Source organism: Trichomycterus rosablanca, chromosome 7, assembly GCF_030014385.1.
Source record: "Trichomycterus rosablanca isolate fTriRos1 chromosome 7, fTriRos1.hap1, whole genome shotgun sequence".
Classification (NCBI taxonomy): Eukaryota; Metazoa; Chordata; class Actinopteri; order Siluriformes; family Trichomycteridae; genus Trichomycterus; species Trichomycterus rosablanca.
The window spans coordinates 34667276-34680616 of NC_085994.1; the positions used below are offsets into that span (position 1 = coordinate 34667276).

Sequence of the window (13341 nt, forward strand, 5' to 3'; positions counted from 1 at the left end):
GTCGCACGTTTGTCATGCTGGAGCCTATCCCAGCTTTTCAATGGGCGCAAGGCACACAGTAACACCCTGGACGGGGCGCCAGTCCATCGCAGGGCAGACACACACACACATACACACACCCATTCACCTTTAGGGCAATTCAGTGTCTCCAATTCATTTGACTGCTTTTTGGACTGTGGGAGGAAACCAGCGCTCCTGGAGGAAACCCACGCACACACAGGGAGAACATGCAAACTCCAGAGAGAGGACACAGACCGCCCCGCCTGGGAATCAAACCCACTGAGCCACCGTGCCACCCTTTGTTAAGCTGAACATGTCAATTTCTTTGTACTAAAGGTCAGATTTTCTTTGATCCTATATAAATTTTAAGCTATTGTTCACTTATTATAAATATGATCATACCAAATAGTAAAATGTAAAATTTACATTTACAGCATTTAGCAGACGCTTTTATCCAAAGCGACTTACACAGTGAGCGGAACACAATGAGCAATTGAGGGTTAAGGGCCTTGCTCAGGGACCCAACAGTGGCAACTTGGTGGTGGCGGGGCTTGAACCGGCAACCTTCTGTTTACTAGTCCAGTACCTTAACCACTGAGCTATCACTGGCCAATTTTGTAAAGATAACACCAATTTTGTAAAGATAACACCTGTTAGCAATGGATGTGGCCAAAACACTTGGACTTAGTCATTAGGAGAGATGTCCATAAACGTTTGGCTGTGTAACTCTCAAAGTGATTCATGTGTGGCAGAGGTTTGCTCGACAGCCACCAGCTGGTAGTTCTCTCACAGCTGAACTCTGTTACTGAGCATGTGTCTTCTGCCTGTCCTCTGTATCATTATCCAAGCCAGCTCCAATAAAAACCTCTTCCAGCTTGCATTAGCTAGAAATGAGGAGAGGTCACCTGGACAGGAGAAGGAGGTCATAATAATTCTTCCTTTCTGCATTTTGGTTAATGAAATAATTTTCATTTCTATGCGTTGAACAAGGTTCAATTTGATGGCTTTTAATATACATAATTATTACAGAATAGGCTACTTTCAGTAATGAAGTCTCATGAATTATTAAAGTAATGTAATAAATACAGGGGTCACTTTAGTTTCTAGATCTCCTTTGGAGACCTTAGAGGAAAACTTTAGAAGCATTTAATGCAGCGATGTATTCAAGACCATATATATATACAGTGATGCCCAAAAGTCCAAGACAAATAGTGAAAAAGCAAGTGAGCACATTTGGGAAAATGACCATGTCACTTGCTTTGTATAAAGGGTCAGATTTTCTTTTTATCTTATTCTTTCAATTGCTACTTTAAGCAAATGTTAAATTTTTAATTAAAATATTATATTAAATAAATATGTGAAATATAACCATTTTTATTAGGGGTCTCAGACTTTTGGTGTATGTATTTGGCAAATGCTGATTACATCATAATATGTCAAACCAGTCTACATAATCAGACATAATACACAGATCGGTGTCAGTAATTACCAGTTTGTTTTTGAAAAATGTTGTTTAACAGGGAGTCGTCAAACCTCAATAAGCTGGAAGCTTTTTTTTTTACTAGACAAAAGGATAAAGATTAAACAAGAGAGGTGCCAGGAGCTTATTAAAGGTTATGCTCCACCAAGCACTGAGGCTGGGGGTTGAATAACAGTTTTTCATTTAAACTCAAAATTATTTCAACTTATAAAAATTGCTTAAATGTATCAATGAATATTCTTTCACTGTCTACTGAGACTTGATGTTGTCTATTTTTATTCTGTTCTATACACGTCACCATAATACCATTTAACATGGGGTGGGGGTTGAATATTTTAGATTGCAACTATATATTTAAGAGGTGTATAAACCACACAGCTGAGGCTTAAAGGATTAAATACAGAAGACTTTGTACATTGTAAATGTCTTAACAGTTTCACATTAATCTATGATAAAATAAAGAAAGTTTTACTCTATTGAAATACACGTGTGTGCATTTGAGTGTTGACGTGTTTGCGTTGATTTCTGCCATGCTAATCCTTCATTTACGCCAGTGATGAGTGTTCGAAGGTGCCCACATGATTCATTTTGTGCTAATTGCCTGTTTGACAGCGGTTAACTCAAAGGTCCTCTGTAGCTTCCCCTGCACATTCATCTGTCCATTAGAACAGACACTTGGGGTTTTATTGGACTAATTAAGAAGGTCTTTATTCCTGCTCAGTGCTGCCCTCAACCTAACATGTACCACCTCATAAAGCATGTGAGCCTGCATACAGGTTTGTATATCACTGTGTGAGTACGGGTCAGAATTAGTGATAATGTTTATATGCTACACATGTTAATTACGATTATCTTTGATTAAAGAATGTAATTTCAGATAAGCAGTTTTTCATCCATTCAACTTTTGCCAGTGCAGGGCTGGTTACAGGAAGCTCATGTCTGCCCCCTTGTGTCAACATGTTACACCCATAGTACTTCTAATGTTAAATACAGTAGTGAATATTAGATATAAAGTTATTGAGCACATACATTCTAAGCACTGAATGTTATTTTCTTTATTTTCACTTTACATCGTTTTGTATTCCAAATAATGGCAAAATATTTTCAGTTGCACCTATGGCTAATGTTGCTCTCCAAAACAAAATTACCATACACAGTTGGGGTGGGCGGATCGATCCAACATTACAGGGACATTAATATGTGTATATAAAAAATAGTTTGACTTTATTATATTAAATTATTTGAATTAAGTATTATGGATTTATTGATCTTAACTATAAATAAAAATAAAATAAAAATAAAAGCAGTATCTATAAAACAAGGTTTGTAGGATGTGAGGGACATTAATATGTGTATATAAAAATAATTTGACTTTATTATATTAAATCATATCAGAGTTTAATAAATTTATCTCTGATACACACTTATTATGGATTTACCGATATTAACTATAAATTAAAATTAAATAAATATAAAAACAGTATCTAATATAAACATAAAAACAGTTTGTAGTAGATGAGAAACATGGATGTGTTTGTATAAAAATAGTTTGACATGAATCCATCAATACATTACAAGACTTTAATGGATCTATTTCTCTGTAATAAGTGCAGAGTAAATGTTTCCTACGTTTCTCTGTTAGTTTTATGACGCTCCCTAACGCGTCAGCTGAAGTGGGAGCTTGATCAGCGGTTCCATTTTAATCTTTCTTTAAATAAATAGATGTAATCTTAAAATTACCATAAAATAATTTTTGTAGTATGTTGCCTACTTTAATCTGTGTAAAAATTCGTAAAATAAGTAGGTGTTAGGTGTTTTTTTAACCATTTATATAGATCGGAATGGCGAATGTCAAACGAATGTTGAATATTAAACTAACTTTACCGCAGTCGATCCAAATATAGATATTATCGATACCAACGTTGGTATTGGAACCGGATCGATACTAGTGTGAGGGGACTTCGGTTTACTTTAGGTTTACTTTTCTCAGCAACATTCAGCACATTTCTCCCATTTCATCAGAAAGTAAAGATGATGTGTGTACAGACTGTAGCAGCTCCTCTCACATCTTACTGCTCACCTCGCTCCTCCCCTCCTGCTCTGCTGTGTTCTGTTGTGGTACCGTCATGTTGTTATGCTGTTAATCCTAACAGACATCAGTACATTGGTAGGCACTGGAAGATTGTAAGTTTTTGAATACTTTGCTTTGCACATACAGAAATAGGGGCAATTTTATGGAAATATTAGTGCAAACTAAACGTACGTAAAGTACGGAAGCACCTTACGCACTTTGCGCAACCTACGCAAATCTGAGGCTCTTAATCCGTGTTTGTGTTTTGGTGAATAAGTGCACTTTTCTTTTGACTTTGTGCTTATAAATATAAGGGTGATTCTTCAATTGGGGGCTCTTTTGACCATCTTAACTTTTGAAAAATAAAATTAGGAATAATTTAGTTTTAATTCTGTCAAGATAATGCTAGAGCAAAGACTTAATGATGGTTACAATTGAGCTTATATAGAATTTTAATATTTCATATTTATTTGCGAAGTGGCATAGCAAAATGTAATTATGTGTTGGTAATGACGTGTTGCGGTAATGACAATTTTTACTTTTTTAAGAAAAAAACTAGATACGCCATGGATTTGCTAAAACTAGTCAACAGCTAGTACAAGATGCACTTTAAATACATATAAATTTCTTTTTTTTTTTGGTAAAGTACTGCCATACTGATGTAAATGGTAATGACACTGAATAAATATACTCTATGATCAGGAGGAATACATGATTAAATTACTCACATTTCCAGACATTAAAATGTTAATCTTCTCTCATGGCTGGCATGTGCTTCCTTGCAAGTCTTTGTTTCTATGGTTACACCATAAACAAGTGTTACCTTCAAATTATTCCCTACAGAAACCATACACTGTTGCGGTAATGACGATAATGCTGGGGACAGTAATATATTGCTCAAAAATATGCATAGGTTGTACAAATATGAAAAAAAAAACCATTTTGTTTCTTTTTAAGTTATTATAAAACTCATATTGTGATTTTTATAATGAATTGATCACTTTTTAGCATTTTATTAGAGCAGAGAAGTTTTAAAATCTGGGTTGGGGACAAGGCCAAAGTAGCAAAATACTGATGTTTAAATCATCATAAAAAATGAAAATCATAATTATTTTGGTATGTAATTGTTTTTAGTGATGCAATGAATGATCTTTTTAATACCTAAAATATTTGTTTTGTAATAAAGTATTTTTAACACAAATTTATAACTTAGGGACATAAAAGTTCCCCCAATTGAAGAATCACCCATAAACAGAATAGCATCTTTTTTTTTTTTTTAAATTAACAAGGACACATGTATTCGGTCATTAATAAAAATGTACAAATGTATTCACCCAGCAAACACAACTACATGGTATGAGTTAGCCGCTTGGTGGTGATACGACATGATAGTAACGTTGTGAGAAAGTAAAGCACCAGAAACAAGAAATCTGACCGCTTTAAACAACTTTAAACAAAGTGGGGTTATTTAATGTTAGTGCACGATAAACCACATTTAATATTAGTGCACGATAGGGCTGCAACTAACGATTATTTTAGTAGTCGACTAATCTGACGATTATTTTATTTATTTATTTTCGATTAGTCGACTAGTCAGCGATTATTTATGTCATACCCTCCATCTCTGCCTTAACATAAAACCCTGTTGTTATTTAAGTTCCAATATAAAATTAAAATAATGACCCATGAAACATGAATATGAAACTTAAGCTTGATAGTTTAATTAAATATATTTGAAACATTAATACACAATCACAATAAAAAAAATTCAATGAAATAAGAAAGCTTTGGACAGCATTAGAAACTGTTATGTTTCAGAAGTTATCACTCTGGAAGTCAAAAACATTTATAACATGTCGTTGAGAAACATGTGAATGCTGTCTGTGAAGATCTCAGCCATCTGAGGGGTGCATGAAACTCTTCTCTTCTACGTCGACTAATCGTTGCAGCCCTAGTGCACGATTTTGTTTTGTGTCCTTGATGCCACTTAAAGCTAGCAAAAGCATGTATCAATCTCCATGCTGAAACTTTCTCTTGGATCTACTTAATGTTTTCATTCTTCTTTTATTTCTGACAAAAGATTGTACGTTTTTGAAAATGCTTTTTTGCACATACAGAAATGGGGGCAATTGTATAGAAATTATAGTGTAAATAATACACAGGTAAAGTACAAACACACTTTACGTACTTTGCGCACTTTACGCAAATTCACGAAACGACCCTGATGCGTAGATCAGTTTCGTGAATCGGAGCATGCGTAGTGAGGCTCCCATTCCATCTGCGCATGCGTAGTGAGGCTCTCATGCCGGGTTAGTTTTGATGAATTTCTTTTGACTTTGTACTTATAAATGTAAACAGAATAGCATCTATTTTATTTTAAATTAACAAGAACACAAATATTCGGTCACAATAAAAAATTTACATATTTAGCAAACACAACTACGAGTTAGCCGCTTGGTGGTGATAGATACTTTATTTATCCCGAGAGAAATTACACCATGATGGTAACATTGTAAGAAAGCAAGACACCAAGAAACAAGAAATCTGACAAAAATGTATTACAACATTAATATGATAGAGTTATAAACACAGAGTGATTATAAAAACAGAAATCACTGCAATTAGCTTAGCAGCTAACACTAGCGACTAAGCTAACAAGTACCCGTGTTTACCTTGGATATGAACTCACAGCTGTAATGTCTTTCGTATAGTTAGAATACTGCACATCTATATCGATAGTATTAATACTTCAGTTTTACTTTTCTCCGCTACATTCAGCACGTTTCTCCCGTTTTATTAGAAAGTAGAAACCATGTGTGTACAGAGCCGCTCCTCTCACATCTTACTGCTCATCTTAGTCCTGCTGTGTTTTGTTGTGGTCACGTGACTAAGGACACTGAGAGGCCGAACACATGCAGCAGTGAGAGAGAGAGAGAGAGAGAGAGAGAGAGGAGCTGTGTGTGTGTGTGTGTGTGTGTGTGTGTGTTGGGTGGGGGGGGGGGTTAATTTCAGAACAGGGCTATGAAAAGGATGAATTATGTTTTGTTATTATATAATTGGTTCTGAACAAAAACCTCAGACTTAGTTCATTATAGTAATAAATGTCTTACTCATAAATCATGTCACACTGCTCTCCCTTACATAAAAATAGTAAAAAAAGTATCGGTATTGGTTTCAGATCTATACCAAATTTTGCAGTATTACACACCACTAATACACCGCTTATTCCTCAGTTGCACTTTATTTTCTTGTAATTGTTTTGAATGTATTTAATAATTTGACATTTGGACATTATTTGCTTTAAACAATGTAAAAACAATCCATCTATCTTTCAATCTTTAGTCATGCAACTGTATATCAATTTACAGAAGACCATTTGGTTAAAGATTGATTTTATTACAGTTCGTTTAAATACATCCTTTAAATATATCTAAATACACATTTGTGTAATTAAATTCATTTTAACTTACAACTAATAACTTGAATGTATGAAATACTATAATGGTAAATTACTATATATTACACTTATAGCTAAGAGCTGGTTACATTCACCAATATAAACAAAGATATCACATTAATATATCAACTTCTTAATTATGTCAATGACACAACTGGACACTTCTGCAGTTTTTTTTAACCCATTTCTAAAACAGAGAGGAAACATACAATAACTAGATCAAGGCAACAAGCAAAAAGTGAGATTTATAAACTACCATGCCAACTACCAGAATTCAGGCCAAATCTCTGACAGACTGGAGAGGAGGTTTACATTTCCCAGAACACTGCTCAGTGGCGTAACTAGGAGCTCATGGGCCTCAGTGCAAAAAAGAATTTTGGGCCCCCTCAACAAATTTCATATATGTTGGTAGCTCCAGCACCTGAACTTCAATGCTGGAGCCATACGGCGAGTCTCATATACAAAACTAACTGACTGCAGAACGTCCAAATGCACATGTATAAATCAGGTGCTGCATTCTGATTGGCTGAGCTGAATGTCACTCACATATCGCCCCCTAGTAGTTTCGCCCCTGACGCTGCTGTTATGTAGCACCCACGCAACCTGCTATTATGTGCTATTATACGTACAGTGGGGGAAATAAGTATTTGATCCCCTGCTGATTTTGTAAGTTTACCCCCTTACAAAGACTTGAACAGTCTATAATTTTTATGGAAGGTTTATTTTAACAGAGAGAGACAGAATATCAACAAAAAATCCAGAAAAAAACATTAAATAAAAGTTATAAATTAATTTGTATTTAATTAAGGGAAATAAGTATTTGATCCCCTACCAACCAGCAAGAATTCTGACAGACAGAACCGGTTATGTGCACAAAAGGCACACAAATTAGTCCTGTCCCTGTATAAAAGACTCCTGTCACAGAATCAGTTTCTTCCGTTCAAATCTCTCGACCACCATGGGCAAGACCAAAGAGCTATCAAAGGACGTCAGGGACAAGATTGTAGACCTGCACACGGCTGGAATGGGCTACAAGACCATCAGCAAGAAGCTTGGTGAGAAAGAGACCACTGTTGGTGTGATAATTCGAAAATGGAAGAAATACAAGATCACAGTCAATCGCCCTCGCTCTGGAGCTCCATGCAAGATCTCACCTCGTGGGGTAAGAATGATTCTGAGAAAGATGAGGTCAGTCCAGAATTACACGGGAGGAGCTTGTCAATGATCTCAAGGGAGCTGGGAGCAGAGAAATGCTGGATATGACCCCAAGAACACCATCCCCACCGGGCATTTCTCTCCCTCCAAACACGGCGAGTGGAGTTGATGCCAAAGAGCTCAATTTTGGTCTCATCTGACCATATCACATTCTCCCAAGCTTTCTCTGAATCATTCAGGTGTTCATTGGCAAACTTTAGATGGGCCTGTACATGAGCCTTCTTGAGCAGAGGGACTTTGCGGGCACTGCAGGATCTCAATCCATTATGGCGAAGTGTGTTACTAATGGTTTTCTTGGTGACTGTGCTCCCAGCTCCCTTGAGATCATTGACAAGCTCCTCCCGTGTAATTCTGGGCTGACCTCACCTTTCTCAGAATCATTCTTACCCCACCAGGTGAGATCTTGCATGGAGCTCCAGAGTGAGGGTGATTGACTGTGATCTTGTATTTCTTCCATTTTCGAATGATCGCACCAACAGTGGTCTCTTTCTCACCAAACTTCTTGCTGATTGTCTTGTAGCCCATTCCAGCCTTGTGCAGGTCTACAATCTTGTCCCTGACGTCCTTTGATAGCTCTTTGGTCTTGCCCATGGTGGTTGAGAGATTTGAACGGAAGAAACTGATTCTGTGACAGGAGTCTTTTATACAGGGACAGGACTAATTTGTGTGCCTTTTGTGCGCATAACCGGTCTGTGGGGGTCAGAATTCTTGCTGGTTGGTAGGGGATTAAATACTTATTTCCCTTAATTAAATACAAATTAATTTATAACTTTTATTTAATGTTTTTTTCTGGATTTTTTGTTGATATTCTGTCTCTCTCTGTTAAAATAAACTTTCCATAAAAATTATAGACTGTTCAAGTCTTTGTAAGGGGGTAAACTTACAAAATCAGCAGGGGATCAAATACTTATTTCCCCCACTGTATACATGTGCTATTGTGCCACCTTACTGTATAAATGTTAAGTCCTATTAGAACAGTATGTGTAAAAAATGACATTTGTTAAGATATACACAGAGACTTGGTAATAAAAAAAGTATTAATAAATAGTCTAGTCCTAAACAAGGACAGGTTTATGCTCACCACTTTGCTAAATAAATGTGTCAGCAACAGTAAAAAAACATTGCTTAATGATTGAGTGTATTTTATCCTTTACGGTGCACAATATTATCAAAAGATTCAGGGTATTCAATGGAAACACATACAAATCTCTGACCATAATCTTTGTTCTATCAGACATCACTGCATTTAAAATCTACATTCTTCTGTGAAGGATATCAGCACATAATTTGACCAGTGTGGGTGCTAGACTGGCCTACCTGCTGTCTAGATCTTTCTCCCATTGAGAAAATTCAAGGAGCTGAATCAATACAAGGACAATTATTATTTATTTATTTATTTTAATTACTTATTTTTTTCTGTTTGGGCATGCCATTGCCAATGGACCACAAAGCAAATCTCTAAAAAATGTTTGGTATGCTATTTGACTGACCTGCTCTGTTTTGCTGACCTGAACCCTATTTGACTCATTTGGGCTGAATTGAGACACTGTAAGCTATAATGATAACCCAACATAAGCAAGGCAAGCCTTTCAGATAAGTGGATGTTGTTAGAAAAGCAAATAAAACATGAGGGCTGTGTCGCTATAGTGCTAATAGCTCAGTGAGTGGTTTGACCACAGCCCCTAGCACTGTTGCTCTCCCCAGTCCACTGCTTTTCTCCAGTACTTTTACCCTTAGAGAGAAATCCTGCAGTCCTAGCTCCTGTCCTTCCGGCTTTGTAAAGAAGAAGTCCTCATTAAACACTGGGTTGCGACAGTTCCTAATTATGGCACTATGCTGACGTTGTAGCTTGCCTGGGCTCAGGCACAAGTTAAGCCCACAGTGAAGGGGTCTGGGGTCACCGGGTTCACGCATGTCCTCCACCGAGATAACGCGGATTCGGATGGTGACTTGATCTCTGGTCACACTACAGGCAGAGAGACGAATACATCCTCTGTGTGGAAAAAGGAGAACATGCTCGCTATGGAGTTGCTCCTGACAGTGCAGCATGTCCACTGGGAACTGTAGGGGTGGGGCTAGGGTTGATGAGGTAACTTTATCAACATGATTTGCCTTTGTAATACTTTCAGACTTAATTCTGGAGCTCTGTGGAACTTCTTTTTGAAGAGACTCATTGGATGTTGAACATGACAAGAAGCCTTTATCATGCTTGCTCCTGATTGTAGGTGGCGAGCTGTATGGAGAGGAGTCAGCAGATAAACTGGTGTCACTTTCCAAACTTTTCACCTTTAGCACTGTTATGGAGGGCAGTCTTGGCACCTCCCTTTTGGTTATGTGTTTCAGCTTGTAGTTGGAAAATGTTGAATGAAACAGTGACTCCTTGCGCCGTGTGTTTGGACTCTCAGAAAATCCAGACTCATAACTTTTTAATGAAAATGGAATTGATTTTTTTGGACATAATTGCACCATGATATCCTTGTTCTTAGCATTGCTTTTTATTACTGTAGTCATGTTAGGTTTTGGTAGGAAGTTCTGGCTGCAGTTGGCTTCATTTTCACAGAGGTAATTAGTAACAATGTTCTCCACTGCCTCAAGAGAGCGTCTGCTTAGCCTAGGAGGCAGGAAAAAGTCTGGGATTTTGTCTGGAGTCAGGACGTTGCTGTGAAGTTTGTTGAGTAGGTTTGCCTTAGCTGAGATATCCACAGAGCTCTTACCTACCAGTCGACTGATCTCCACTGGCAGGCTCTCAGCTCTGTCTTGGACTTTTTGAAGGATCCACATCACCTCTAGTAGCAATTCAAAATCTGTGAACAAAAAAGAGAATATTTTCAGCAGTTCTTGATTTCACAATGCCTGTATTGCAGTTATTTATTTTAGCTCTGATTTTCACCTCATGACACCCATATTAGTATTTGATGGATGCAAATTAATGTGAATGTTCCTGAATCCAATTTACAACAGGTTGCTTGGCTTCACAAATGTCGCTACAATGCTTTTTTAACAGCTTCTCACAGGTTCTACACCAGCACTGATTTTTGTTACTTCATGATTCCCAAATATTAGTCACTGTTGGATGCTCCTGCTTCAAATTAAAAGCTGATTGCTTCTTTATTTACATGCCTGATTTTCTTTTATAGATATTCATGATTTATGATGTTTTGTGCCAGTAGATGTGTTTCTTATTTTTAAGAATGGGTTGTGGCAGACCCTTGGTAGCTATATCAAAACTGCAGATTTAAAATAGCTGTCAACAGGTCAAAGCCTTTTTCAAACACATTAAGACAAAAAAGTCCCAACTATGATTATTGATTTTCTCTCATAATTTATACTGTACATCAAAACAACAACTGAAACAATACAAACTTCTATTTTTCAGTTAAAAATTTAAAACAATAAAAAAGTATATCCCTGCATTGTCAATGCAATATCATAAGTTCACATGCTTTGGTTCTTACCTCCTTGATGACTTTTTGAGTAGGTGAAATTCTCACAGCTGGGAAACGTTCTGCATCTTACTTTGGACGTATTTATGTTCTAGTAGACCTGCACATCCTGCTGTATTAGATCCATGTTAGCCAATCACATGTCTCCCAATTCCTGCCCCCTCTTAGTAGGGACCATCCTTTTAATCTAGCTGCCCTACTGACAGGTTATGGACTGGGCTGATCAGCTAAAAGGTTAAACTGGGTTATTCTAGGGAAAAAAATCACATCTATCTGCAGGGCAAACAGACATCTGAGTAACATCAAAACGCTTTTTTAATCCATCTCTTTGTCTCTTTTGGTTAAAGGCCATCTGTGACATCATCCACGACCTTTAAAGAGCATATTCCAAAATCTAGTTCCGGTGTGTGCATCAACTGATACCTTGGATCTTAGATGCTTTCATATTGATTTGGGGACAGTTTCAACTATAAAAGCAAGAAAAAGCAAGTAGTGGAAAATATTTTTACATCAAAAGGGCTCATATTGGGCCTATTTATTCCACTAAGTAGTACCAATTGGCACACCATTCATACCAGTTGGCACAATAAAGAAAATGTAACACAGGAAAAGACACGTTGAATTTTTTTTGGTAATACCAGTGACCAAAATATTTTGAGAAGATGGTTTTAAATGTTTAAAATAAATGTGTTATTTTAGTGTATTATGGTATACCTTATGCATTATGGTATGGAAATGTGGGAGGTGTATTTTTTGTACATCCTGGTGAATTATTTTATATTTCTGTGCTTGTCAATACTAACACATTTGCTATTCATTTGCTCATTCACACTAAAAAAAACATTTTAACCAAAAATATGCTTTACTCTAAATACACTTGCAGATTTTTTTGTAATTGTAATTGATGTGCATTTAAAATTTTTTAAAGATAATGCTTTCTTTTAGTGCATTATACTTTGAATATACAGATGAGTCAAAACATTAGGACCATCACCCAACCTTTGCATGGCAGTGCTTAATTTGTAACAACATAATAATTCTGTAATTTAAGAATGTTGTGCAGTTGTGGCTCAGTGATTAAAGTACTGGACTAGAAAGCAGGCTGGTTTAATCCCCACCAACTGTTGGGCCATTGAGCAAGGCCCTTCACCCCCAGTTGCTTTCAAAGGGGTCTGCTGAATTCTGGTAATGTCTGCTAAATGCTGTAATTGTTTTGGCCCATTAGTATATGCAGTATGCTGCATTTTGCATACTTTAGATGTATTTCCATACATTTTAAAATATGTGAATAATTCACGACTGAGGTGGTCATTTACACAAAAAAAAATCATTCCTCTTCCTGTGGTCAGTGGCTGTACATGTGTGCAGCCCGAAACAATACAGGAGACGCTGGACTCTTGCCATAATTTAGTAAAAATGAATATATAAATAATTAAATAAAACCGTTATAATACGTCAACCACTAGATAGCGGTCGCACACTTGTCTGAATTGCACTCTCTTTTGTAACCGTTTTTCAACTATCTCCGCCTCCTGTACTTGAAGGAGGTGGGACCGACACAAATATCTGCACTCTGATTGGGTAGTTTACTTGTCATTAGGGTCTCAAGTCAGTTGTAAGCCAATCCCAACCCAGATAGCGTTTTTTGTCTGAAAACCGGTGGGGAAAAAATGAA

The 13341-nt window shown here is 36.8% G+C and overlaps 1 protein-coding gene across 1 annotated transcript; it reads right to left on the reverse strand.

Annotated features, from left to right (window-relative positions):
- Positions 1 to 9864: 9864 nt before the first annotated feature.
- Positions 9865 to 11004, reverse strand: LOC134317893 (C2 calcium-dependent domain-containing protein 4C). Its single transcript, XM_062998624.1, has one exon. The coding sequence runs from the start codon at positions 11002 to 11004 to the stop codon at positions 9865 to 9867; it is 1140 nt and encodes a 379-aa protein (XP_062854694.1).
- Positions 11005 to 13341: the final 2337 nt, after the last annotated feature.

Coding starts and splice junctions, on each gene's coding strand:
- LOC134317893 (XM_062998624.1), bottom strand. CDS start 11,004: ATGTGGATCCTTCAAAAAGTCCAAGACAGAGCTGAGAGCCTGCCAGTG.